At 38.5% G+C, this 25,226-nt stretch overlaps 2 protein-coding genes across 12 annotated transcripts in view; one reads left to right on the forward strand and one right to left on the reverse strand.

The window, feature by feature from the left end:
* The window catches only part of ZRANB3 (zinc finger RANBP2-type containing 3), a 254,774-nt gene extending 239,632 nt beyond the window's left edge, over positions 1-15,142 (reverse strand). Inside the window, exons 1-2 of one of the 4 annotated variants that reach the window (XM_049889231.1) lie at positions 15,038-15,142; positions 8,837-9,004 (exon numbers count right to left, since the gene is read on the reverse strand). In XM_049889231.1, the coding sequence (XP_049745188.1) occupies positions 8,837-9,004; positions 15,038-15,111 (242 nt within the window). In that variant the 5' untranslated portion in view covers positions 15,112-15,142. Of the gene's footprint in view, positions 1-8,836; positions 9,005-14,355; positions 14,469-15,037 lie in introns of those variants that run through there. The other 3 variants (XM_049889233.1, XM_049889232.1, XM_049889234.1) reach the window with 3 other exon arrangements.
* A 214-nt stretch (positions 15,143-15,356) lies between these two features.
* R3HDM1 (R3H domain containing 1) overlaps positions 15,357-25,226 on the forward strand; it is a 191,825-nt gene continuing 181,955 nt past the window's right edge. For all 8 annotated transcript variants that reach the window (XM_049889247.1, XM_049889236.1, XM_049889239.1 and 5 more), the window contains exon 1: positions 15,357-15,520. The gene's annotated coding sequence lies outside the window, so the exon portion shown is untranslated. The remainder of the gene's footprint in view (positions 15,521-25,226) is intronic.

Consider the following 25,226-nt stretch of genomic DNA (forward strand, 5'->3'; position numbering starts at 1 on the left):
GGACAAGATTGAAAATAAAGTTTTCAGTGGGAATGAAGAAAGATCAAAATAGTCTGAGAGAAAAAAATAATTTACGGAAGAGAATGCCAGGGGGAAAAAAAAGACATAAAAAAACATGAGCTACCCAACAGGCCAAGGTGAATCAACAAACATGCATATTTGGTGGCTTCAAAGAAGAAAACCAAAACAAAAGAGCTTAAAAACTGTTCTCAATATAATTCAAAGTTTACAGAAATTTAAAAAAAAATTTAAAGTACAGTTTAAAAACATACACCAAATATAGGAAGAAGAGACACATAAGGGTCAACATTAAGAAATATTTAAGTAGTACCATAGACTGCCAAAATAAAGAACACTGTGGGTAATTAGACAAAAATATCAATCACCGGTAAGGAGAAAAATAAAATCAAGCAGCCCTCAGACTTGTCTACAGTCATCAGTGGGGCAATCCTACAAAACTTGCCAGAAAAGAAAGTAGGACCAAGGAATTTCTTGCCCAGCCACCTTGTCATCATAGTATCAAGTCAGTAAAAAGACATTTTTTAAATACCTGGAGTTGGGGAATATGCTTCCCATTAACAGAACGGTTGCCGTCAAGTCCATTCAGACTCACAGTGACTCAACAGGACAGAGTAGAACTGCCCCATAGAGCTTCCATGGAGCACCTCATGAATTCAAACTGCCAACCTTTTGGTTAGCAGCTGTAGCTCTTAACCAGTACACCACCAGGGTTTCCAGAGTTCTCATTAGTCCTTCTAAAAAAACTATAAGAGGATGACTTCAAACAAAGAACACTAAACTGAAACAAAATAAATTAGATGGGAGCAATGACACTACTTAGTTATCTAAATAATCTGGTTGCAAAAGAGAATGTAATAGCTATAGACAATGACAACACAGAAATACACACCTAACAGAAGGAAAAAAGGGAAAAAAGGCAAAGAACATTTAAAGATGATAAAGTAATACATGTAGAATTATTTTTAAAGGCATAAAGGTAAAAATAACGAATTAATACCATTTTTCTGAGAGACAAGGATGGAAAGGGAGAAACAGGAAATATACCAATGTCACTGTACATAACAGAAAACAAAAAAACCCAAAAAGCACTACCTAATAAAAGAGAGGAAACGCTGGTGGCATAGTGGTTAAGTGCCATGGCTGCTAACCTAGAGGTCTGTAATTTGAATCCACCAGGCGCTCCTTGGAAACTCTATCGGGCAGTTCTACTCTGTCCTGTAGGGTCACTATGAGTCGGAATCGACTCGACGGCAGTAGTTTGGTGGGTAATAAAAGAAAGAATGAAGCATATTTGTACAAAATTATAATTATTAAGATAGCCACTAGATTCAAACTTGCAAACTTTCCAAATTACTAAAAATGCATACTAAACAAAAACAAAAAACAAGGATCTTATAGAGAAAAAACATTTTTAGGAAACCATAACAAATAACATAATGACAGAATTAAGACCAAATATAGCTATGATGTTCATGAATGAAAATGAGCTTAACATTACGGCTCAAAAGAAAAGACTCAAACTGGGCCACAGAGCATAACCCAACTTAGAACTAAAATGTTTATCTAAACTTTTATTCATAAGAGTCCCAATTCAAATGTCCGTCAACAGTGAATTAATAACTGTCCTATTTTCAGAGATAAAAACAAGATAAATGAACTTCAAAAACATGCTGAGAGTAGTCAGATACATATAAACTACATGGATTCATTTGTAGCAAGTTCTAAAACAGGCACAACTAAGCTATGTTACATAATGGATTATAACACACTGAATACAACAGGAATCCATACTGAGGACTGACGGATGGATAAATGGATGAATGGATAGAGACACAGGCACAAGCAGATAGACAGATACAGATATTTATGAGGCAGAAAGGAAGGTTCTTCCTTACAGTTGAGTGCCAAATGATAAATCACCATTTTACAACCATTGCATCAAAAACTGGTTCGAGAAGGAATCATCAATGGATGCTAGATTTAGGAGGGGAGGTTCAATAAGGAGTAGGATATCTGCATGGTCTCAATCTGTCTCCTCACATTCCTTATCTGTTAGACAGTCAACAGTTGTGAGGCAAAAAGTGATAATACAGTGGAGAAATGGATAACACTTTATCCAGTGATCAAATTAACACTACTAGTTAGGTGCTGACAAACCCAGCGTGCCTTCAAAAGTAATATCCTGAGTGAGAACTACAGGAACTTGACCTTATTTATGTACTAATCCAGGACAGAATGCATAGTCTGAATCTTATCCTGAAGAAACTGGCCACTATTCTTCAAAAACGCCAATGTCAATTAAAGCTAAGAAAGTGTCCCACATTACAGAAAATTGAAGAGATATCATTAAATAAAATACAGGATACTGGGCTGGATCTTGTGAAAAAGGAAAACACTGAAAATAAAAAAATATGGATAAATTATTGTATATAAACGCCAGCAAGCAGCCATCTGAGATGCACCAATTGGTCTCAACACACCTGGATCAAAGGAGAATAAAGAACACCAAGAATACAAGGTGATTACGAGCCCAGGAGACAGAAAGGGCCACATGAACCAGAGACTACATCATCCTGAGGCCAGAAGAACTAGATGGTGCCCGGCTACAACTGATGACTACCCTGACAGGGAACACAACAGAGAACCCCTGAGGGAGCAGGAGAGCAGTGGGATACAGACCCCAAATTCTCATAAGACCAGACTTAATGGTCTGACTGAGACTAGAAGGACTCCAGTGATCATCACCCCCAGACCTTCTGTTGACCCAGGACAGAACCATTCCCGAAGCCAACTCTTCAGACAAGGATTGGACTGGACAATGGGTTGGAGAGGGATGCTGACGAGGAGTGAGGTTCTTGGATCATGTGGACACCTGAGGCTATGTTGGCATCTCCTGCCTGGAGGGGAGATGAGAGGGTGGAGGGAGTTAGAAGCTGGTGAAATGGACACAAAAAGAGAGAGTGGAGGGAGAGAGCGGGCTGTCTCATTAGGGGGAGAGTAATTGGGAGTGTGTAGCAAGGTGTATATGGGTTTTTGTGTGAGAGATTGACTTGATTGGCAAACTTGCACTTAAAGCACAATAAAAATTATTTTTAAAAAATTATTATATAAAAGTTAAATCTCTCAAATTTAATAACTATACTGGGGCTATATAAGAGAATATCTTTGTTCCTATAAAAAAAAATTTAGGGTTAAAGGGGGCATGACATATGTGAACCCCTCTCAAACACGACTGTATGTGCGTGTGTGTGTGTGTGTGTTGTGAGTGGAGAGAGCAAGAATAATAAAGTAAATGTGACAAAATATTTTTAAAAATTGGTGAATCTGGGGAAAGGACATATGAGAGTTTTTTTCATACTTTTCTTGTAACTTTTCTGTAAGTTTAAAATAACTTACTACAACCTGGAAAGTTAAAATGAAGATAGTACCAAATTACTATAAAAATACACTCTGTTGATATAAATCAGACCTGGAGTTGCCTAAATTAGCAGGATGGGCCTATTCTGGGTGATAGAAGTATTCTATATCTTGACTGAAATATTTGAAAATATAGATGTACATATATATATATCAGAATCCATTTAACTGTACATCTAAAACCAGTGTATTTTATTAAGTGTAAATTACAGCTAATTAATGAACAAATGAACAAAACTTGACCAGGCACTTAAAAAAAAGATGCCCAAATAGCTAAAAAGTATACATAATGGTGTTAAAATTCATTTGTCTTCAGATAAATACAAATCAAAACCTCCATATATACCATAATTACCAGAATATCTAAAAAAAAAAGAAAAAAAAAGGGATAGAAAATATGAAGTGTTGGTGAGGATGTGGTACAACTGGAACTCTTAACATGCTATTGATACACGTATCAGTTGGTACAACTGCTTTGGAAAATATCTGGCAGTATTTACTAAAGCTGAATATATGCACACCTTACAATCCAACTTCTCTCTTTGGAATACGGTATACACAACAGAAATGTCTATATATGTCTACCAAAAGACTTGTAGAAGAACGTTCAAAGCACTGCCATGCGTAAGAGCCCCGAACTAGAAACAAACCAATGCTCGTCAACAGTAGAATGAATAATGATATACAATGGAACTTTATACAGCACTGAGAATGAACCAACTACAACTACATGCAACGATATGGACTGATTTCACAATAATTTGAGTGAAAGAAGCCAGACACAAAAAAGTATATAATGGGTGATTACAATTATCCAGTTGAACAGTCAGAAGAAATCTACGGTGTCAGAAGTCGGTAGTAGTTACCTCTGGAGAGAAGGGCAGCATTAGTGATTGGGAGGGAGCAAGACAGAGACCTCTGGGGTGCTGCTAATGTTCTACTTCTTGATCCTGGTGATGGTTTTACCATGAAAATTCATTAAGCTGTACACTGATTATCTGCACGACTGAATGTCAGTTAAAGAGCAAATTAGACTCGTTGAATCATGACCCATAAGACAGAGCCTTTAAAAATAGCCATAATTTAGCACAGATAAAGACAGAAAACATGAGACACTAATAGAAGCATAGGATAGAGTAAAAAGGTCAAGTATAAGTCTATTTGGAATTATAAAAGATGATAATAGAATGAGGAAGAAGAAATATCTGAAGAGATAACAGCTAAAAACTTTTCAGAATCCAAGGCACAAATCTCAGATAAAAATGGCACAATAATCCCAAACAGTACAAATAAAAAGAAAACCATTCTGAATAGCAATGAAACTGACGAATTCCAAAGGCAAACAGAAAACCTTAAAATCATCTACAGATAAAAGACAGATGACCTACAAAGCAACAAGAATTAGACTAATTCCTTTTACTTTCAAAATTTTTAAGCCAACAGAATGAACACCATGAGTGATGCCGCTCACCCAGATTCACTGTGAACATATCCCAGAACACCTACTCTGACTCTCTCTAAACATATACACAAGCTTCCCTGTCAGGAAAACGTCACCAGTAGGCAGCGGATATCACGATCTTTTGCCCCAAAATTGTTTATCATGAATCTCAAGAACAAGGACGTTCTTCTATTCAACCACACACCCTTACTTAACTAAGATAATCAATATTAATTCAATAATATCATCCAAAAAGTGTCCACGCCAAAATGTTCCCCGTTGTCCCGAAAATGTCCACGGAAGCTTTTCTTTTTACTAATCCAGGATCTAATTAAGATTCACACATAACATTCAGATGTTCTCTCTCTCAGGTCTCTTCCAATTTAGAATATTCCCACTGCTTCTTTCAGTTTTCCATGACTTTAAATTCTTTGGAGAGCTCAGGTAAGTTGTCCTATAAAAATGTTCAACATTCTGGATGGATTTGACTATCATGATCACCAGATCAGATATTTCCGGTAAGAACGCTGCTTATGCAGCGCCATATGCTTCCTGTGTGTACATCAGGAGACACGTTATGTCAGGCAGTCCCAATATTAGCAATGCCAAGCTTGACTGCTTTGTAATTTTTCCCTTTGCAATCAGTAAGTCACCCATGCAGCGATATTTTGAGACTCAGAGCACACTTATTCATGGCAACAATGGAAGCCAGAAGACGGGAATAAAACCATCAAAGTGCTTTAAAAAAAAGCCATTAGAGTTGCATTGCCAGCTAAAATGTTATTGAAGAATAAGGACAAAACAACATATAACCTGAAATTATTTATTTCATGGTCCAGTTAAAAAAATAAATATAAATGGGAAACCAACACAAGATTGCCAACTTTTTATTTGTAATAAAAATTTTCAGCTCTTAACATCATGTTTTCATAAATGAAAGGACAGTTCTAACCCTAAGAGAGCAGGGAAGATCGAAGTTCAAAATAAATGGAAGTTCTTTAAACCGAACGAATTTTGTTTTACAAAGAACTCGCTCCTGTTTTTCCCATTATACCGCATATTTGTTGTTTCCTGATTTTACTACTAACATTCATATTTTGTTAGGGATGGTGAACAATCCAAGGATAAATGTTTGGAAATCACTAAGATTAGCAAAGGAAAAGGGAGAAGGTACTTTAGCGGAGCATTAGTAAGGAACTCAGACTTCTTTAGTATCTGTGGTAATACGGATTATAATGTGCCTTTTAAAGTTGATTAATCTGACATTTGAACTGTCAGAGAAGTCTGCCCAACATCAAAGAAACAGCAAGTGGCAGAGCTTGGATTTTAAACAAGGGCGGTTTGACTCTCTCTCTACTCCGCTATATTGCCAACTCAACACCTGAAGACACATTACAAAAAAAACTAAAGACGCTAAGGGCTGGCAAGTAGCTGTTTAAATAAAGAGAAGCTGACAAAGATTGTGATTGAGATCTTCAGAAATTTAAGGTCCACTGACCATGCGAATATAGAATGGGGGAGTACAGCTGGTCTGTGATGGCTAATGTTATACCTTACCTTGGCTAAACTATGATTCTCAGTGATTCGGCAAACTATGTAATTAATCACCTTCCATTATGTGATCTCATATGAGCAGCCAAATCAGTTGAAAGCGGAGTAACCTTGGGGGTGGGGCCTGCCTTCAGTATATAAACGGGTGTTCTGGCAAAAGGTCACTCTCTCTTGACCCTGCACTCTTCCCATGGCCTGACCTCTGGTTCTTGGGATGTAAGCCTGCAGAAGTCTTCAGTCTACTACCTGACATGCATATTTTGGATTTGCCAGACCGTATAACCTCGTGAGCCAGCAGAGGCCCCCAGCCTGTTGCCTGACCTGCAGATTTTGGGCTTATCGGGCCCTGCGATCATGTGAGCCAGCAGGGGGCTTTAATCTATCTAACCCAGAGAGTCAGGACTTGGCAGCCTCCACAACTGCATAAGCCATTTTTCTTAAAGTAAATCTCTCTATATATACTTACATACATGCTTCACTGATTTTGCTTTTCTAGAGAACCCACGCTAAGACATGGTCTAACTCTACAAAAGCAAAAATGAGAACTATAGAAGTCAGATCCAGGCTGGAAAGATTGGGAAGATGCAAGTGTAAGGTAAAAAGCACCAGATATATACACTTGTGTGTATATAGAGGAGAGAGAGTGTATATATAAACACCTGTAAATACAAGTGCATATGACAGAAACAAACCACTGATACATGAAACAACACAGATGAATTTCAAACTTAATACACTGAAATAAGTCTTACAAAAACAGTATGTACTGTGATACCATTTACATGAGTTCTAGAACAGTCACGACAAATCTATGGTTTAGAAAACATCAGATCACTGGTTGACTGTGAGGGTGGGGGTTGATTTGCATTTGTCCAGATGGGGGCATTTCATTAATTTAACCTCAACAAGTAATAAAACTGTAAATATGAATTCTGATTCATCATATTCATACTAAAGTAACTAGGGAGAAGTATAATAATATCTGGAGCTCTGCTAGCGCAGTGGTTAAGAGTTCAAGCTGCTAACCAAAGGGTTGGCAGTTCAAATCCACCAGCCCCTCCCTGGAAGTCTATGGGTCAGTTCTACTCTGTCCCATAGGGTCACTATGAGTCAGAATCAACTCGATAGCAAGAGGTTTGGTTTGTTTGTTTTATAATAATGTCTAAGGAGCCTTGGTGGCTCAGTGGTTAAGCATTTGGCTGCTAACCAAAAGGCTGGTGGTTCGAACCCACCAGCCAGCCACTCCGCAGGAGAGAGATGGGGCAGTCTGCTTCTACAAAGATTAGGACCTTGGAAACCCTACGGGGCAGTTCTACTCTGTCCTATAGGGTTACTATGAGTTGGAATTGACTCAGTGGTAATGGGATTGGTTTGGTTTAGTTTATAATAATGTTTACAATTTACTTTGAGGTGAATGAAAAAAGTAAGACGGACTGATGTGACAGATGGATAGATGGATGAATAAATGGATAAATATGTGATAAAGTAAGTATGGTAAAATGTTAAAACTATAGGTCTACAAGTATTCACTGCAACAGTCGTTCAATTTTGTTGTACGTTTAAAATTCTTCCTTAATAAAATGTTGGGGGAATGTGTATGATACATGTGACTAGGAGACTATGGAACCAAGACTTAAAGCTATCCTTATAAACAAAGAAAACCATGTAATGGCTCAATGTGATGGAAGAGATCATAGCTTTTACGAAGCTTAAAAAGAAAGCAAACAAATATAAATTTAGTAGAAAGTAACAGCAAGGCAAGCAGGGGTGGCTAGCAAAAGTGGGATAAGTCAAAATGCAATGGAGATGAGTCATATATAAAAGCCACATGTTCTAGAAAACTGTCCGTATATGAGAGGCTGAAGATGTAGTGGCCAAAAAAAATCAAGTTAACCAAAGATACTATCTGCAGAAATCAGAATTATGTCAATATATTTCAACCTGTAGTATAAATCAATCATATTAAACGGATGAAACTATTCAGATGCAATCAATCCTACTAATGAAAGACTATGTATACACAAAAAGAATAATTTGCACAGATTTTTAAAAAATATGCATCAACCAGTAAGAACCTGTGTTTATCCCTGAGCTGTCACCTGACTACCATGCCAAAGTACAGGGACTAGTCACTAGGCCCATTTAGAACCTTTGTTAAATATTCCTTAAAATTCCCTTTTTCTTTGTTGTGAATTGAAAAATCTTCTAATTTCTAATACTGGGAAAACATGGCTAGATATTAAGATAAATATCCATGTAGATCACAGGAAAAAGACTACCCTCCACTTTAAGATTATAACTTGAAATTCTGTTTAAACGCAAACACGCAAACTCAAATATATTTGTCTTTTTCTACGCTTACCGGGAATTTAACATTTTCTTTATGACCTGAAAGAAATATTTTACCTGCCGTCTCTTCTAAGGGCAAAAGTGATGCCATCTTTCTGGAAAGGAAGCAGCTTTGTTCTTAGCTTCTCAGGCAAATAATCCAGGGGTTTTTCAGATTCACTTGTCATACAAGAAGTCTGAGGCTTAAGAGACTTTTTCATTTTACAAATTCCGTGCGTATTGATCCTGAAAACAAAGAAACCATAAAAAAAGAAAGGGATGGAAGAAATAGATATTACTAAGTGTGTTACAGAATCCAACACAAATAACAATATTAAGGTACTAATGTAGAGCCTTGATATACTATCTACATAGATAGGAACTGGTTAAATGATGCTCCTAGTATAAGCTACTAAGGAAATTCAAAGCCCTGAGTCCAAAAACAATTATTTAATGTACTGCACAGGAACTCAACATCCTCTAACACATTCTGAGCCATAACATAACCATAAAAGGTAGAACTGGGTGAAGCAAACAGTTTGTCCCTGGCTACTAACCTAAAGGTTGGCTGTTTGAATCTACACAGCAGTGCTACAAAAGAAAGGCCTGGTGATCTGTTTCCATAAAGATTACAGCCAAGAAAATCCTACGGAGCAGTTATACTCTGTATACATGGGGTTGCTAGGAGTTGGAATGAACTTGACAGCAGTGGATTTGGTTTTGGGGGTTTATACCATAAAACCCTGCTTCATGCAATAAATAAATAATTAAAAAGTTATAAGTGAACTAGAGTTTTATGAATTAAATAATTTTGAAAATAAGGGATGAATTTGCTACAAAAGGATTAGTCCTTTTACTACTGGTTCTTTTATAGATGTACATTTCCAAATATAACATCAGAATTTCTAAGAGTGGGGCAAAAATGCATTCAAGGGATTATAAAACACAAAAAAACAAAATTTGTATTAGGTTAATTCACCATTACTAAATGAAATTGTTTTTAAGTATTGAAATTAATTCTTAATCAGCTATGTTCATAGTACAAATTCTCCCAGATAAGCACATTACCCACTACTACGTTTCCACACATGTAATTTTAATTTTCAACCACATTAAAATTTCACGTATCTGTTAACTCTTAGAAATCTGCAAGAAAAAGTATTGTTAAAGTAGTCCGCTGTAATGCTTCTCTAACAATCTGCATTTAGATTGCACCTTTCCATCCTTAGGTTTACACATAATCTCATTCCACCTTTAAAACAAGTTTGCTTCTTTCTCAACTACCTGCAGACTTATAAATCATTAGCCCCCTTTCCAAAAGTAATAAACTTCCGTGTCCACCACCTAAGAATCTCAAGAATTAAATAAGTATTTATTAATAACAAATGGATAGTCTAGAAAAGTCACTAAGCAAATGGACAACTGAGGTCCTCAGTATGTAGCAACAGCAATCCCTGGGGATCGGGAAGAACATAAGAATATGATTTACATAGTTACCACATCACAATATTTAAAGTGCTAAGATGCCAACAAAATATTACACAGCATATAAAGAAACAGAAAAATATGGCCAAATACAGGAAAAAAGAAATTGACAGAAAATATCCCTGAGGAAGTCCAGACATCAGGCTTACCAGACAACGGACTTAAATTAACTATCTTAAACATGCTCAAAGAGCTAAAGATAACCATAAACAAAGAACTAATGAACATACGGAAAACAAGTACGGAATAACAATAAACAGAAAGATATTATAAAAAGGAACTCAACAGGAATTCTGGAGTTGAAAAGTAAAATACTAAAATGAAAAATTCATTAAAGGGGTTCAATGACATGCATGAGCAGGCAGAAGAAAAAATCAGCAAATTTAAGATAGGGGAATTGAGATTATACAGTCTAAGAAGAAAAGAAAATTTAAAAAATGAAGAAAAATAAAGAAAGCCAAAGGGACCTATGAGACACTATCAAGCATACCAACATAGACATTACAGGAGTTTCAGAAGAAATGGGGGCAGGACAAATGGATGAAAACCTCCCAAATTTGGTGAAAGACACAAATTCAAAAACCACACATACAAAAAGCTCAACAAACTACAAGCAGGGTAAACTCAAAAACAACCACAATGTGACACACTGCAATCAAACTGTCAAAAGCCAGTGACAAGGAGAAAATCTTAAAAGCAATGGGAGAAGTGACAGCCAAATTTTCATTAGAAACCATGAAGGCCAAAAGGCAGTGAGACAGACAGACAGATAGATAGACAGATAGACAGATAGATAGACAGACAGACAGACAGACAGACAGACAGACAGACAGATAGATAGGATAGATAGATGGATAGATAGGATGGATGGATAGATAGGATGGATGGATAGATATGGATGGATGGATAGATATGGATGGGTGGGTGGGTGGATGGATGGATGGGTGGGTGGGTGGATGGATGGATGGGTGGGTGGATGGATGGGTGGGTGGGTGGGTGGGTGGATGGATGGATGATAGAAAGACAGATTAGATGGATATAGATACATATATATACACATATACATACACATACATACATTAAAAAGGTGTATATATATATAAATAAATAGATATATACACACAGTTACATATACACAATAAAGCGCTGAAAGAAAAGAAAAAAGCCATCATTGAAGAATTCTATATCTGGCAAAATTATCTGTCAAAAAAGGAAAAATTAAAACAAAACCTAAGAAAGTCACTTACAGATTTGCCCTATAAAAAATGATAAAGTCCTTCAGGCTGAGATTAAAGGACAATACATGGTAACTCAAAGTAATACAAAGAAATAAAGATCTCTGGTACAGGTAAACATAAAAGCTAGTATTATTGTGTTTTTGGTTGCTAACTCCCTTTTTGCTTCCTATATGATTTACCATCACAAAGATGTTTACCTGTATTTTATTGACTATGCAAAGGCATTCAACTGTGTGGATCATAACAAACTATGGATAACACTGCGAAGAATGGGAATTCCAGAACACTTAATTGTGATCATGAGGAACCTTTACATAGATCAAGAGGCAGTTGTTCAGACAGAACAAGGGGACACTGATTGGTTTAAAGTCAGGAATGGTGTGTGTCAGGGTTGTATTCTTTCACCATACCTATTTAATCTGTATGCTGAACAAATAAAACGAGAAGCTGGACTATATGAAGAAGAACGGGGCATCAGGATTGGAGGAAGACTCATTAACAACCTGTGTTATGCAGATGACACAACCTTGCTTGCTGAAAGTGAAGAGGACTTGAACCACTTACTAATTAAGATCAAAGACCACAGCCTTCAGTATGGATTATACCTCAACATAAAGAAAACAAAAACCCTCACAACTGCACCAATGAGCAAGATCATGACAAACAGAGAAAAGACTGAAATTGTCAAGGATTTCATTTTACTTGGATCCACAATCAACAGCCATGGAAGCAGCAGTCAAGAAATCAAAAGACGCATTGCATTGGGCAAATCTGCTGCAAAGGACCTACTCTTCAAAATGTTGAAGAGCAAAGATGTCACCCTGAAGACTAAGGTGCGCCTGACCCAAGCCATGGTATTTTCAATCACATCATATGCATATGAAAGCTGGACAATGAATAAGGAAGACCGAAGAAGAGTTGACGCCTTTGAATTGTGGCGTTGGCAAAGAATATTGAATATACCATGGACTGCCAAAAGAACAAACAAATTTTGTCTTGGAAGAAGCTCAGCCAAAATGCTCCTTAGAGGCAAGAATGGCGAGACTGCGTGTTACATACTTTGGACATGTTGTCAGGAGGGATCAGTCCCTGGAGAAGGATATCACGCTTGGCAGAGTATAGGGTCAGCGGAAAAGAGGAAGACCCTCAACAAGGTGGACTGACACAGTGGCTGCAACAGTGAGCTCAAGCATAACAACGATTGTAAGGATGGCGCAGGACTGGGCAGTGTTTCGTTCTGTTGTACATAGGGTCGCTATGAGTCAGAACCAATTCGACAGCACCTAACAACGACATGTGTCTGGCACATATTGGGAGATTAATTAGTAACCGTTCGAGAGGCAGGATGAGCTGTGGTGAAGAGGTAAGGCATCGGGCAGACGTGGATATGAGCTACAGCTCCAAAATTTCCTAATTAGAGGTCTCAGACCTAAAATTCTTGTCTGCCCTCACTGAGCCCCAATTTCTTAAACTATAAAAACTGAAGACAATACTTACAGACAGTTGCAAGGAAAATGTACTTAAAGTATTTAACATCATGCCTGGCTCACAGGAAACAGTCAATAAAATGGTGCCATTATTACTATTTATTGACTTTTACATTGGAAGAGCTCAGCACCAAAAACTAAGCACCCGTGGAAGACTATACTACTACTGAAGATTCTAACTGCATCATAAAGCAAGAGACAAAGTTTTGCCCGATAGACCCACAATACTGCTTGGCTGAAAGGTTCCTTTATCTACGAGAATTACACTATCAAACACATCATCTACTTGGTGCATAAATACCACTTCTGATTACTGGACAGTCTTACTATTGCTTCTACTGCTTTAGTAAATATGATAGAGCAAACATGCTTATTTTAATCCAGAGGTAAAAATGGAAAGAGACTGAATAAATGCACAAAACACGTGTAAACAAGACTTGGCTAAATTTAGGGAGAGGTTAAAAGAAGTAATGCTACCATTAATTTTGTTTGGCCTGGTTTTTCCTCAACCAGTTTTGGTCGAGGAGCCTGCCTTTCTTGGCATTGCTCTACTCCAAAAATCTGGTTCAGTGCCTAATACAGAGTAGATACTCAATATATACTTACAAGTTCATTTACAAGAGAAAGTCTCAGCTAAAATTACAGGGGAAAAAGCAAGTTGGAATTTATCTGAGAACGTCTCAGCTAAAATGATGGGGAAAGAGAATTAAGAATGAGCATCTGGCTTGCGGAGGGGTGACCTTTTCTGAGAACTCTTTATGCAACTCTTTTATTCAATGAGTTGCCTAAGGTACCTCAACAGAAACGTTCAACAGCATATATATATATATAAATATATAAATATATTTATATATAGTCAACCTTGCATCCGAACGGGGCATAAACCAGATGTTCCTAAGTCTTTTATCATGATGTCCTTATTCTTACGTGGCATGCAGTCATCACTCAAACAATGGATGAATTACTAAAGGAAAGAATGGTAATGGGGCCATTCCCAAGTATCAATCCTGAGTACCCACCCCCTACCGCTAAGTATCCTCTCCGCGGCTTTTCCCCTTCAAATCAGCCTTAGTGTGTTTGTAAAAGTGGGAGACGTCAGCTCGGAACTTCCCAGCCCATTCTTTTTGGACAAACTGAGGACAAGAAGCCGTGCTTCACGCACAGCTGCTGAACGCTTTAGGCGCCCTCCACAAAGTTGGGTGCAACCTAATAATCAGCAGGCTAAGAAAAACGGGACTCCCGAGTTGAAATACATGCGTGGAAAGTGACATTATGCAGTAACTACTCCCAACTCATTTCACCCACTCTTTCTTAAAATGCAATTAAATTTGTCCAATCTCCCATGCAAGAAGTACTGACTCGCCTTCCACGCCGCTGCCATACTGACCTGAACCCGTTGCCATCGAGTCGATTACGACTCATGGTGACTATACACCCATACAGACATACCTGCTGTATTTGATGCAGAACCTACAACTCGCGCCACAAGTTTAGGACGTGTCCGCCCGTAAGCGGAAGTGACGTTAAGGGGACAAATTGAAAGTAGAAGAGTTCAAGTAACCAGAAATCTAAAACCCTTTGCTGTTCTGGAAGAACTCTTCTGACCGCTCCTTCTATCCCTTTTCTCATCTGTTAAGGTTGTGAAAAGGGTTCTCCACAGCCTTGGTGACAACTGCTTCCCCAGCTCAACTCCAAATCATTCAAAACTTTGTCCCCTTCCTTTGGCCAAGCAACCAGCATGAGTACCTCCCGGAACTACAATTCCCGTCAGGCACCGCGGCAAGTAAAGAAAGGAGAGAAGCAAAGCACGTTGGGAACTGTAGTCAGCACCCGGCCAGAAGGGCGATCACTCCGCCCTCCGCCACTGAGGCCGGAGAAACCAGGTGTTCATCTTAGAGCCCGTTACCGCTAAGGGGAGGGGCCAACCCCTTAAGCAACGTTCCTCACTTCCCCCCATACAGAAGATGAAAATAAGCTCTTTTACCCCAAAGCCCTATATGTACTCCCTGAAGAAATACGGCTTTGTTTTAAATATTTCCGGCTCAGTAAAGCCTCCCAAACTCCCCTACCTTAGACTCCAACTCGTGGGAAAAGGTGGCCCTTTTACAAGTGGGCAAAATGGCTGTCCTTCTAGTTTTACCATTGGTTATCCTTTGCGTCTTTCAAGGGCGGCTACTTGCCACCGATTGGGCCTTTTTCTTTTGAGGGTGGAGGAAGACTTGGCCCTGCTCTCCCGCGGCTCCGGAGAAGATAAAGGGGTGGAGCTAAAGGCGTTCCTTCAAGATTGATTGGGCGATCTTCATGTCACTCCTCGGGAGAACAACCTATGATTAGTCGGCTTCCCCTTGAAGCGAACGGAGAGGCGGGGCTAGTGCGTGGTGGGAAGGGGCGGGATTCTGCCAGCGGCGGCTGCTGCTGGAGCCGGTGTCCGGGCTGGTGATGGGGTTAATTCCCTATTCTAAGACTCTTACTTGCACCCACCCAGCCCCGCCGTCGCCCCGCCGCGCCGCAGTCCAACCGCCTTCTCCTCCTCCTCCTCCTCAGTAACGCGGGTAAGAGATGCCCTCCCCTCCCCCTCCCCCTCCCCGGGAATAACGCGCCTCGCTCCCCTCCCCCGCCCGCCAACCGGTAGCGCTAACGGAGAAGGAGGCAGACAGGGGCGAGATGTGTGTGAGAAGGTGGCCTTCCCGCCGCGCTGCGGGCGCTCTGGCCGGGGCCCCGCTGAGGTCCTGTTGCTGCCATCCCTCCGGGAGGTCGGGTTCCAAGAGAGTCCGGCTCGCCTCGCCCGCTGCTGCGGCTGCAGCTGCAGCCACTACCGTAAGCCCACCGCCCCCACCCGGGGGCCATGTGTAAAGCAAACCCCTTGAGGCCTAGCGGAGGAGGCAGGGGAAAGGTTCCCGTGTCCCTGCCTTGGTTGCTGCAGCTGCTCTTGCAGCCCCAGGGACTCGGGAGCCAGCCACAGCAGGCCTGCCGGGAGCGGGTGCCGTGCGCGGTCTTGCTCTCTCGGGTGCCTGACACCCGTGCCCCGGGCTTCCCGGCCCACCCCACGGCCGCAGCCCCCGGCTTTGCGCGGGGAGAATGTGCGGGATGGGAGGCTGCTGCCTTCTCCTCGAGAAAGGCTTCTTTTAAAAAGAAAATGAGGCATTCCGACGAGTTGGTGAAATGTCGGTACACCATGCCTCTGGTACCAGAAAAAGCACAATGGGAATATTAAAAAGAAAGTTGAATGGCTGTCAGTGTCAGGGACCCCGGGGATGAGATTTACACACATCTTAGTTGAACCTTAGGCTGCCCCCAAAAATCTTTGTGTGTTTAAAGTTTTTCTTTGTTGTTTGGTTTGGGTTTTTTTGTTTTTTGTTTTTGTTGTTGGTAGGTACAAATGAGTGCCTTCGCTTTTAGAGCTTGCTTTTATAAAGAAACTTAAATTGTTGAGTTTATCATGCCCCGTGTGTAATTGTCCTGGATTAACAAGTCAACTCACTATGAAAAGAGGTGCTTCCCGCTTTAAGCTTTAGGAAATAGTAAGGTGATTTTCCAGAAGAAAATATATGTATATGTGAATATGTGATTGTGTGCATATGTATACATATATGCATACATATATGTTTGTCCTTATTTACTTCCAGGGTTATAGTTCACCTAATTATAACTCTACAGAAACCATTTGCTTTTAGCATAGAAGTTATTGATTACAAGAACTTTGGAGTAATGGAAAAAATGTAAAGTCAAATTGGAAGTACACTCAAAATTTGAAAGAGTAAGATCCACATAATATTCAATATAGTAGGATACCAGTATGATAATTGTAATTGGACACACCTCAATTTAATAAAAGAGCATATTTGGCCACATTTTGGGGTATTGCATTTATAACTTCTCACATTTTGATTGAGAGGTGATCTTTCCAAATACCACTGTTTGATGGATGATGAATTCTGTAATCTGGGGTAGACATGCCTATAATCAGAGATAAACTACTAGATCATTTCTGAGATTTGTTACCAGAATAAACTTGGATTCTGAAGAAATAGCTGAGCTTTGACTGAGGGTTAGACCATTTCTTCAGGATCTTAGAAGTCTGTGATCTTCCATATTCCATGACTAGTACACTTGATACAGAATTGACATAGATTGTGTTCAAAAAAAAGAAAGAAATATACCTTGGAAGGTAAGTTCCCTACCAAAAAAACCAAGCCTTTTGCCATCGAGTTGATTCTGACTCATAGTGACCCTATAGAACAGAGTAGAACTGCCCCAGAGTTTCCAAGGAGCGCCTGGTAGATTCGAACTGCCAACCTTTTGGTTAGCAGCCAGACACTTAACCACTGCACCACCAGGGCTCCTAAGTTCTCCAAAAACAAAACCCAAACCCGTTGCCACTGAGTCGATTCCAAGTAATAGTGGCCCTATAGGACAGAGTAGATCTGCCCCATAGGGTTTCCAAGAAGTTCCTGGTGGATTTGAACTACTGAACTTTTGGTCAGCAGCTGTAGCTCTTAACCACTACACCACCAGGGTTTCCTACGTTCCCTAAGCCCTCAATATATACCTGTAGCATACTTGGCTCTGCATAATGTTTTCCAAAACTTGTAGGTTGATTGATAAATTATACAGCTGATAGTTTCAGATCTCATATGCTTTATGTACAGAAAGGGCTGATGAAAATATAGGAGGTGTACACATTTTGTTTCTAACTCTGGAACTCCTCCCTGAGCCTCGATTCAGTTTACTCTGTAAAATGGGAGCCATAACGCTTAACTCATGTGAGGATTAGAGATAAAGTCCCTAGCACAGTGCCTGACACATAGTAGGTTTGATGAAACAGTAACTTGTTAATATTGGTGTGGGGTCACCATGAGTCAGAATTACTTGATGGCAGCTAACAACAGCAACATTTTCATGCTATGAAGAGATGTGTTTGTTATTCACACACACAGACACACACACAGACACAGACACACACACACACACACACACACACACACACACGGTGGTGGTGCAGCCCCCAGAACATGTTCTGTTAGTGAGGAATGCTATGGGAGTCTTACATACATGGTGGCTTAAATAAGTGCATTTGGCAACTAGCCATTTTTTGAAGCAAAAGATAGGTGGCAAAATGGTCATCAGGTGAAAAAAGTTTGTCTTGGGGACAATTTTTTGTTTTTGAATTAAAGTACAGGTGTTTGTGGAATACATTGCAAATTGTTTATCTGGAATAAAAAAAGTATACTCCATGTTGCAGTGGCAAACTATTGTAAAAAAGTACAGGTGTTTGTGGAATACATTGCAAATTGTTTATCTGGAATAAAAAAAGTATACTCCAGGTTGCAGTGGCAAACTATTGTAGTATCTTTTAAATATTATTTGGCTGATGTATGTTTCAAGGTCTGGTTTATCTGACTGCTGTCCGTATTCATTGTGTATCAGGCAAACTACATTTGAACTCTAAATCAGAATTTAGATTGAACAAGTAATTTGAATTCATTAGGTCCATGTACTGGCTACAGTTTTGTTGCCACTGCTGTTATTTTAAGATTCTTATTATTTACCAACATCTGACCATTTCTTTCTCTGTGAAACAGCATGCTAGATGCACTGTCTTTCTCATTCCAGCTACTTCTGAAAGTATACTCAGTCTTCGCACATAATGGTGTCCTTGGAGTTTTTACAGTCAGATAAATTTAATGTTAGTATGAAATCAGTGTTATAATGAAGTCTTTCTAATAGTAATACCCCAGCCAGGGCTCAGGACAGATGCACCTTACGCCGAATAAGGAGCTGAGGTAGATAACGTTATGACAGACCTCCCAAGTTATTGAACCCAGTACAACCAGGTGTTGTAGAAAATTTAAGAAAATTGTAATAGGCCTTTTCAAAGAGTATACAGAACACCCATGCCTTACAGGGAATAAAAGAGGTTTTCTTGTCAGAGTGTGTTATTGAGTCAATTCCAACTCATAGCAACTCTATAGGACAGAGTAGAACTGCCCCCACAGGGTTTCCTAAACTTTAATCTTTATGGGAGCAGATAGCCAGGTCTTTTCTCCCTGATGGGTTTGAACTGCCAAGCTTTTGGTTAGCAGCCGAGTGTTTAACCATTGTGCCACCTGGACTCCTTACTGGCACTTTAAAATATCTAATTATATTCACTTGGGTTAATATTAAGTTTTAATTCCTCAGAAAATAAAAAAGCAGACGTGATACCAGTTTTATTTTTTCCACTCTTGAAAATGCTACAATAATAAGCACCTAAAGCTTGATGGATTTGTAATATATTTTTGATATTTGAATTAGAACATTTTACTATTCAGATGTCCCATAATCTATTTTAAATACATTGAGCAGTCCTTGCTTAGAACAGGTGTGGTTACCAATGGCAGTGAGTTTTCAAATTGCCCTTTCAGCTCCAAACCACAGAATCCGTCAGTACTCTGTCTTCATAATCACACCTGCCTACAGGGGTGATAATTTATTACTCAGAACTTTAGATAACTAACGTGGCTGCTGTAAAGGGGGGGGGAGCACATTATTTCTCTCGAAGTACAGTAGTAATCTTTCTTTAAAAAAAAAAAAAAAACCTGTAAATTCTGATTTAAAAAACCTGTAAATTCTGATACTGTTCACTAATATGAACATGTGCAAAGATGCAAACCCTGTAATTAAATTTTTATCAAATTAAATTTTGCTTCCTACATAAAAGAAAGGACGTGTTATATAATTAAACAAATTTCTTTGTACCTGATAAGACAGGCACATGCATACAAATGTGTATCTTTTCCAGAATTTAATTCGGTTACTCATTGGTTGAGGTTTGAAATAAGAAGTTAGTTATTTTATCTTGGCTGAAAACTTGGCTCAAATTGGTTTTTTATTCCCAGATTTTATCCCTTAATGTTTTGCTGCTGCTTACGTGTTCTTAGTCTCCACACATGCCTGTAGATTAAATTTGTTTCTTCCAAGTTTTGAATGCCTACACTTGATGATCTTTGTTCTCTCTTGTCTTCAGAAGTGTAGTTTTGTAACTTAGCTGTTCCTTCTTTTCTGCCTGTAAGCTCACTTCTCTAGACAAGTGGTACATTTTTTGAGGCCTCTTACTTCATAATACTAGATCATGTAGCATGTTTAGATGATTGCTTTTATGGCCTCACTAAAGTTTTTCATATGCAATTTCCCATAACTACTTCCCCTCCTGAAGATATCAAGCAGGAAAAGAAAACTACATTTGTTTCCATTCTTTTCTTCTTGAAAAGCAGTAATTTGATATGTCTGATCTAAAGATTTAAAGCATTAATATTTGTCTTCTCTCAACTTTAGTTTGATCAGTGGCATAGATATAAATTATTTTTCTGGGCTAGTTGTGCAATTAACTTCACTAACCTGGCTTTCTTCTACATGAAAAAAGTTTTATAACTGGAGTAAAATATCACCTTACAGTCGGAGGTACAAATTTAGCCAATTTCAGATTTACCTTGCTGTCTTGGCCCTCACTGGGGAAAGAAGCTCTGGAATAAAAAAAAAAGTTTATGTCATGGAATGAAAAAATCTCTGTAGACATGCAAACCAATGGCTTAGATGAGCTTAAGGCTATGAGTAATGGGCCCTTTTTAAAAATCCTCTTGGGAAAGAAGTTGGCTTAATGTAGAATAAACACATATCTATTTTTAAACAAATAACCTCTGCAAAAATACCATGTGTACTATTTTATACAGTTCATTTGTGTTAATTTTACTAAGCCATACTCACATGTATCTCAGCACAATAGAAATACCTTCTATACCAAACATAATCCAAGATGCAGTTTCCATTTTCATTTTGTATGCTTTGTTTTCCCTACATGTCAATTCTTTTCTCATTCTCCTTTTGATAGGGCTTGCTGCCCTTTGGAAACCCTGGTGGCATAGTGGTTAAGAGCTTGGCTGCTAAACAAAAGGTCAGCAGTTGAATCTACCAGCTGCTCCTTGGAAGCACTACGGGGCCGTTCTCCTCTGTCCTAAAGAGTTGCTATGAGTTGGAGTCAACTCAGCGGCAACAGGTTTGGTTTTGGTTTGCTGCCCTTTAGCTTTCCAACCTGATATCAGCTGTCTGTATTGTTTGTTGTCCAGTTGCTGTAACATGATTTTGTCAAGAAGCTGTGTGTTATTCAATCAGATATTTACATTTTAAGCTAATTTGTTATCTGTAAGATGAAATAAAAGACCTTATCCCCATGTAAAGACATACTGCTATTCTTAGTTGCTCTCAGGTCAGCTCCAACAAACGGCAACCTCATGTATGAACGAAACGTTGCCAGGTCCTGCACCATCTTCACAATCTTTGACGTACTAGAGTCCATTGTTGGAGCCACTCTGTATTTTGAGCACCTTCCAACCTAGAGGCCCATCTTCCAGTACTATATCAGACAATATTCTCTTGTGATCCATAAGGTTTCATTGCCTAACTTTCAGAAGTGGATCACCAGGTCCTTCTTCCTAGTCTCTCTTAGTCTGGATGCTCCACTGAAATTTATCTACTGTGGTTTATCCTGCTGGCATAAATACTGGTGGCAAAGCTTCCAGCATCATAGCAACACACAAGCGACCACAGTACTACATACTGACAGGTGGTATAAAGACATATCAAGCATCAAACCAGCGGATAAGCAATAATTTGGGAAAGAGGGTAAAGTAAGTGCTTGTTAAATCACACTGTAGTTACTGTGTGTCCATACACCTTTTAATTCAAAAGTATTAAATGTATTTTAAAGTAGTGGAGGAGGAATGAGAGGATGTCAGAAGTGTGAGACCACCAGCTTGGGGAGGGTGCACCTTCTGTGCTTTGAATGATCCTGTTCTCTGATGGGAATGGCACGTTCTCTTCCACAATCCCTAGATACTTTCTAGTTTATGACTGTTAGTTGGTATTTCAGGATGTTTTGAATTGTAAGAATCCTTGACTTATGTCCTGGAACATATCCTCTATCTTCTTTCTCTTTTTTTGCTTCTAGTAATGATGTTTCCAGCAATTAAGTCTTTTAAAGTAATACTTCCTAAAACCACCCAATCCAAAATTGTAGAACTACCTTAAGATTACCCAGTCCAGCCTCCTGGTTTTATTTGTGAAGAGGGAAAATGAGAGAAATAAGAAACAGTTCTTCAAAATAGTAAACTAACTGAATTGTGGCATATGACAAACAAGAGCTCAGAAATATTCCTTTAACTGGTATTTTAAAAGACACCAGACTAGTTTGAATCCACTGTTATATTTTTATTTTCTTGTTTTCATTCACTGTATATTTGAAATACCAGTATGTTTCTATTCAGTTATTCTTTTAATTTAGAATTAATCTATATCAGGGTGCTTTTCTAGTTTTGCTTTTAGCGTTATATTCAAATTATATCTGAGAATCTTAGTACATAAAACAGGTTACTAATGGAAGAATCACGTCTCTTTACCCATCACAGCTTCTCTGTGCAACTCTAGGGCTTCTTGAAGATAGTTTGAAGAGCATTGATTTAGATTATCAATACATTATGCACACAGAGATTACAAGGAGAGAAATGCTGCTCCGAAAGTACAGAATTTGGAGATATGAGGCCGATAAATCATTGCTGTTGTTAATTGGGCTTCATAGAGTTCTTAGCTACATGACGTAATATAGCAAGCAGTTCTCTTACCTTTTGTGGCCTCAGCACCCCTTTATACTTTTAAAAATTATCGATGACCCCAAAGAGCTTTTGTTTATATGAGTCATATCCATGAGTACTTACCATGTTAGAAATTAAAACATAGTTTTTCGGTATAACAGCTTTATTGAGTTGCAGTTTACGTATAATACAGTTCACTCATTTAAAGTATACAAGTCAGTGGATTTTCGTTTATTTACAGAGTTGTGCAACCATCACCACAATCAATTTCAGAACATTTTCATCACTCCCCAAAGAAATTCCATACCCATTAGCAGCCACTTCCCATCCCCCCCACCACCACGAAGCCCTGCCCTAGGCAACCACTAATCTGCTTACTGTCTCTGTAGATTCGCCTGTGACTGGATATTTCATATAAATGAAATCATACAATATATGGTCTTTTGTGGCTTTTTTCACTTGACATATTTTCAAGGTTCATCGACGTTGTAGTGTGTATTAGTACTTCATTATATTTTATTGCCGAATAACATTTCGTTGTCTAGATATATCACATTTTGTTTGTACATTCTTCAGTGGGTGGACATCTTGGTGGTTTCCACTTTTTTGCCTATTATGAATAATGTTTCTATGAGCATTCGGGTGTAAGTTTTTGTATGGACATGTTTTCATTTCTTTTGGGTTTAAGAGTTGAATTGCTGGATTATATGGTAACAATGTTTATCATTTCAGGAACTGCCAAAACGTTTTCCAAAGTGGCTGTACCATTTTACGTTTTCCCCACCAGTATATGAGGGTTCCAGTTTCTCCTAGTCCTTGTCAACACTTGTTCTTAAATATCTTTTAGTTATAGACATCCTAGTGGGTATGAAATGGTCTGTCATTGTGGTTTTGGTTTGTATTTCCCTATAGATTCACTGTGAGTCGAAGTGGGCCCGACGGCAGTGGTTTTTTTTTTTTGTAATGACCAATGATGTTGAGTATATTTTCATGTGCTATTTATTGCACATTTGTGTATCTTCTTTGAATCAAATTCTAATTCTTTGTCCATTTTTAATTGGATTACTTGTTTATTATTGAGCTGTAAAAATTATATATTTAGATACAAGAACCTTAGTTATCTGAAAATATTTGTAAAGATTTTATCCTATTTGGGCATTCTTTTCACTTTCTTGATAGTGTCCTTTGAAGCACAAAAGTTTCTAATTTTGATAAAGTGCAATTTATCTTTTTTTTTTCTTTTGTTGCTTGTGTTCTGGTGTCATATCTGGTGTCATAAGAATGCTTTGCCTAACCCCAGGTCATAAAGATTTACATCTATATTTTCTTCTAAGAGTTAAAGTTTTAGTTTTAGCTCTTATATTTAGATATGATCCATTTTGAGTTAATTTTTGTGTATGATGTGAGGTAGGGGCCCAAGTTCATTCTTTTACGTATGGTTATCCAGTTGCCTCAGCACCATTTGTTGAAAAGACTGTTCGTTCCCCCGTTCAATTGTCTTGGTACTGCTGTTGATAATTAATTGACCACAAATGTGGGGCATTATTTCTATACTCTCAGTTCTGTTCCATTGATTAGGTGTTTATCTTTATGCTAGTACCACACTGTTTCTGGTTCTCATATCTGCTTTTGTATTCAATCTGGTTTTGATTGAAATATAAGAAAAAAAAATTGACTATACACAAATATGTAGATAGAGAGGGGAGGACCTCATGGACCCTTTGAAAGGGTCTTGGTGACCTATAGTGGTCCTTGGACCACACTTTGAGAACTGTTTGTTTCATAGAAAGAAATAGATGCTTGGAATCTCAAAAGACCCGGCTTAGAGTCACAACTCTGCCACTTAACAGTCAGTATGATTTTGAGCCAGTTATTTAGCCTCTCAGAGTCTTTTCTTCATCAGTAAAATGAGTATAGTGATACCTCCTTTTAGAGTTTTTGTACAGAGAAAACAAAACGATGCCTGAGAAGTTTTTGGTGTATAGAAACCAGCAAAGAAAGTATGCTTATCTTCTTTCATGTTATACTTGTCTACCTGTCCATCATACAGGTTAGCTTTATTTTTTCCAGTGAAAGTTTCCCTATCACAGCATGGTAACCTTTGTGTAAATTGGGTCCATCGTAGTATTTACTTAAAAGCTGATCTGTATTCATATATTTTTCTATATCAGTTCTTTTAACTACAAATAATGGTAGTTAACAAGAAAAGGGAAGGGCCAAAAAAAAGGTAAAATAATTTATTAGAAGTCAGGGAGTAAAATTAATACCTCCTTTAAAACCAGTTGTCACCTCACCCCAGTCCTACTATTAACTGTTGAAGAATGAAGGAAACTGCTAAAATTCTTCAAATTAGAGAATTGTGCTTGTCACTTTGAGCTTATCTGCAAAGTTAAAGTGATATTGTTGCTGTACAGTACATGAAATGTATCTTTTGATTCAACATTCATTCAGCAAATGTTTATTGAAAACTTACTGTGTGCCCAGTTCTGCTTATATAAGACAAAGTTCTTGCCCTGTGAGTCTTAATTTTCTAATGGGCTAGACCAAGAAATTAAATGTAAGACATAATGTCAGGTAGAAACTAGGGCAATGAAGCAACCAAAGCAGGATGAGAGATTAGAGATGGAATGAAGTA

The sequence above is a fragment of the Elephas maximus genome, chromosome 6 (assembly GCF_024166365.1).
Source record: "Elephas maximus indicus isolate mEleMax1 chromosome 6, mEleMax1 primary haplotype, whole genome shotgun sequence".
NCBI classification, from domain to species: domain Eukaryota; kingdom Metazoa; phylum Chordata; class Mammalia; order Proboscidea; family Elephantidae; genus Elephas; species Elephas maximus.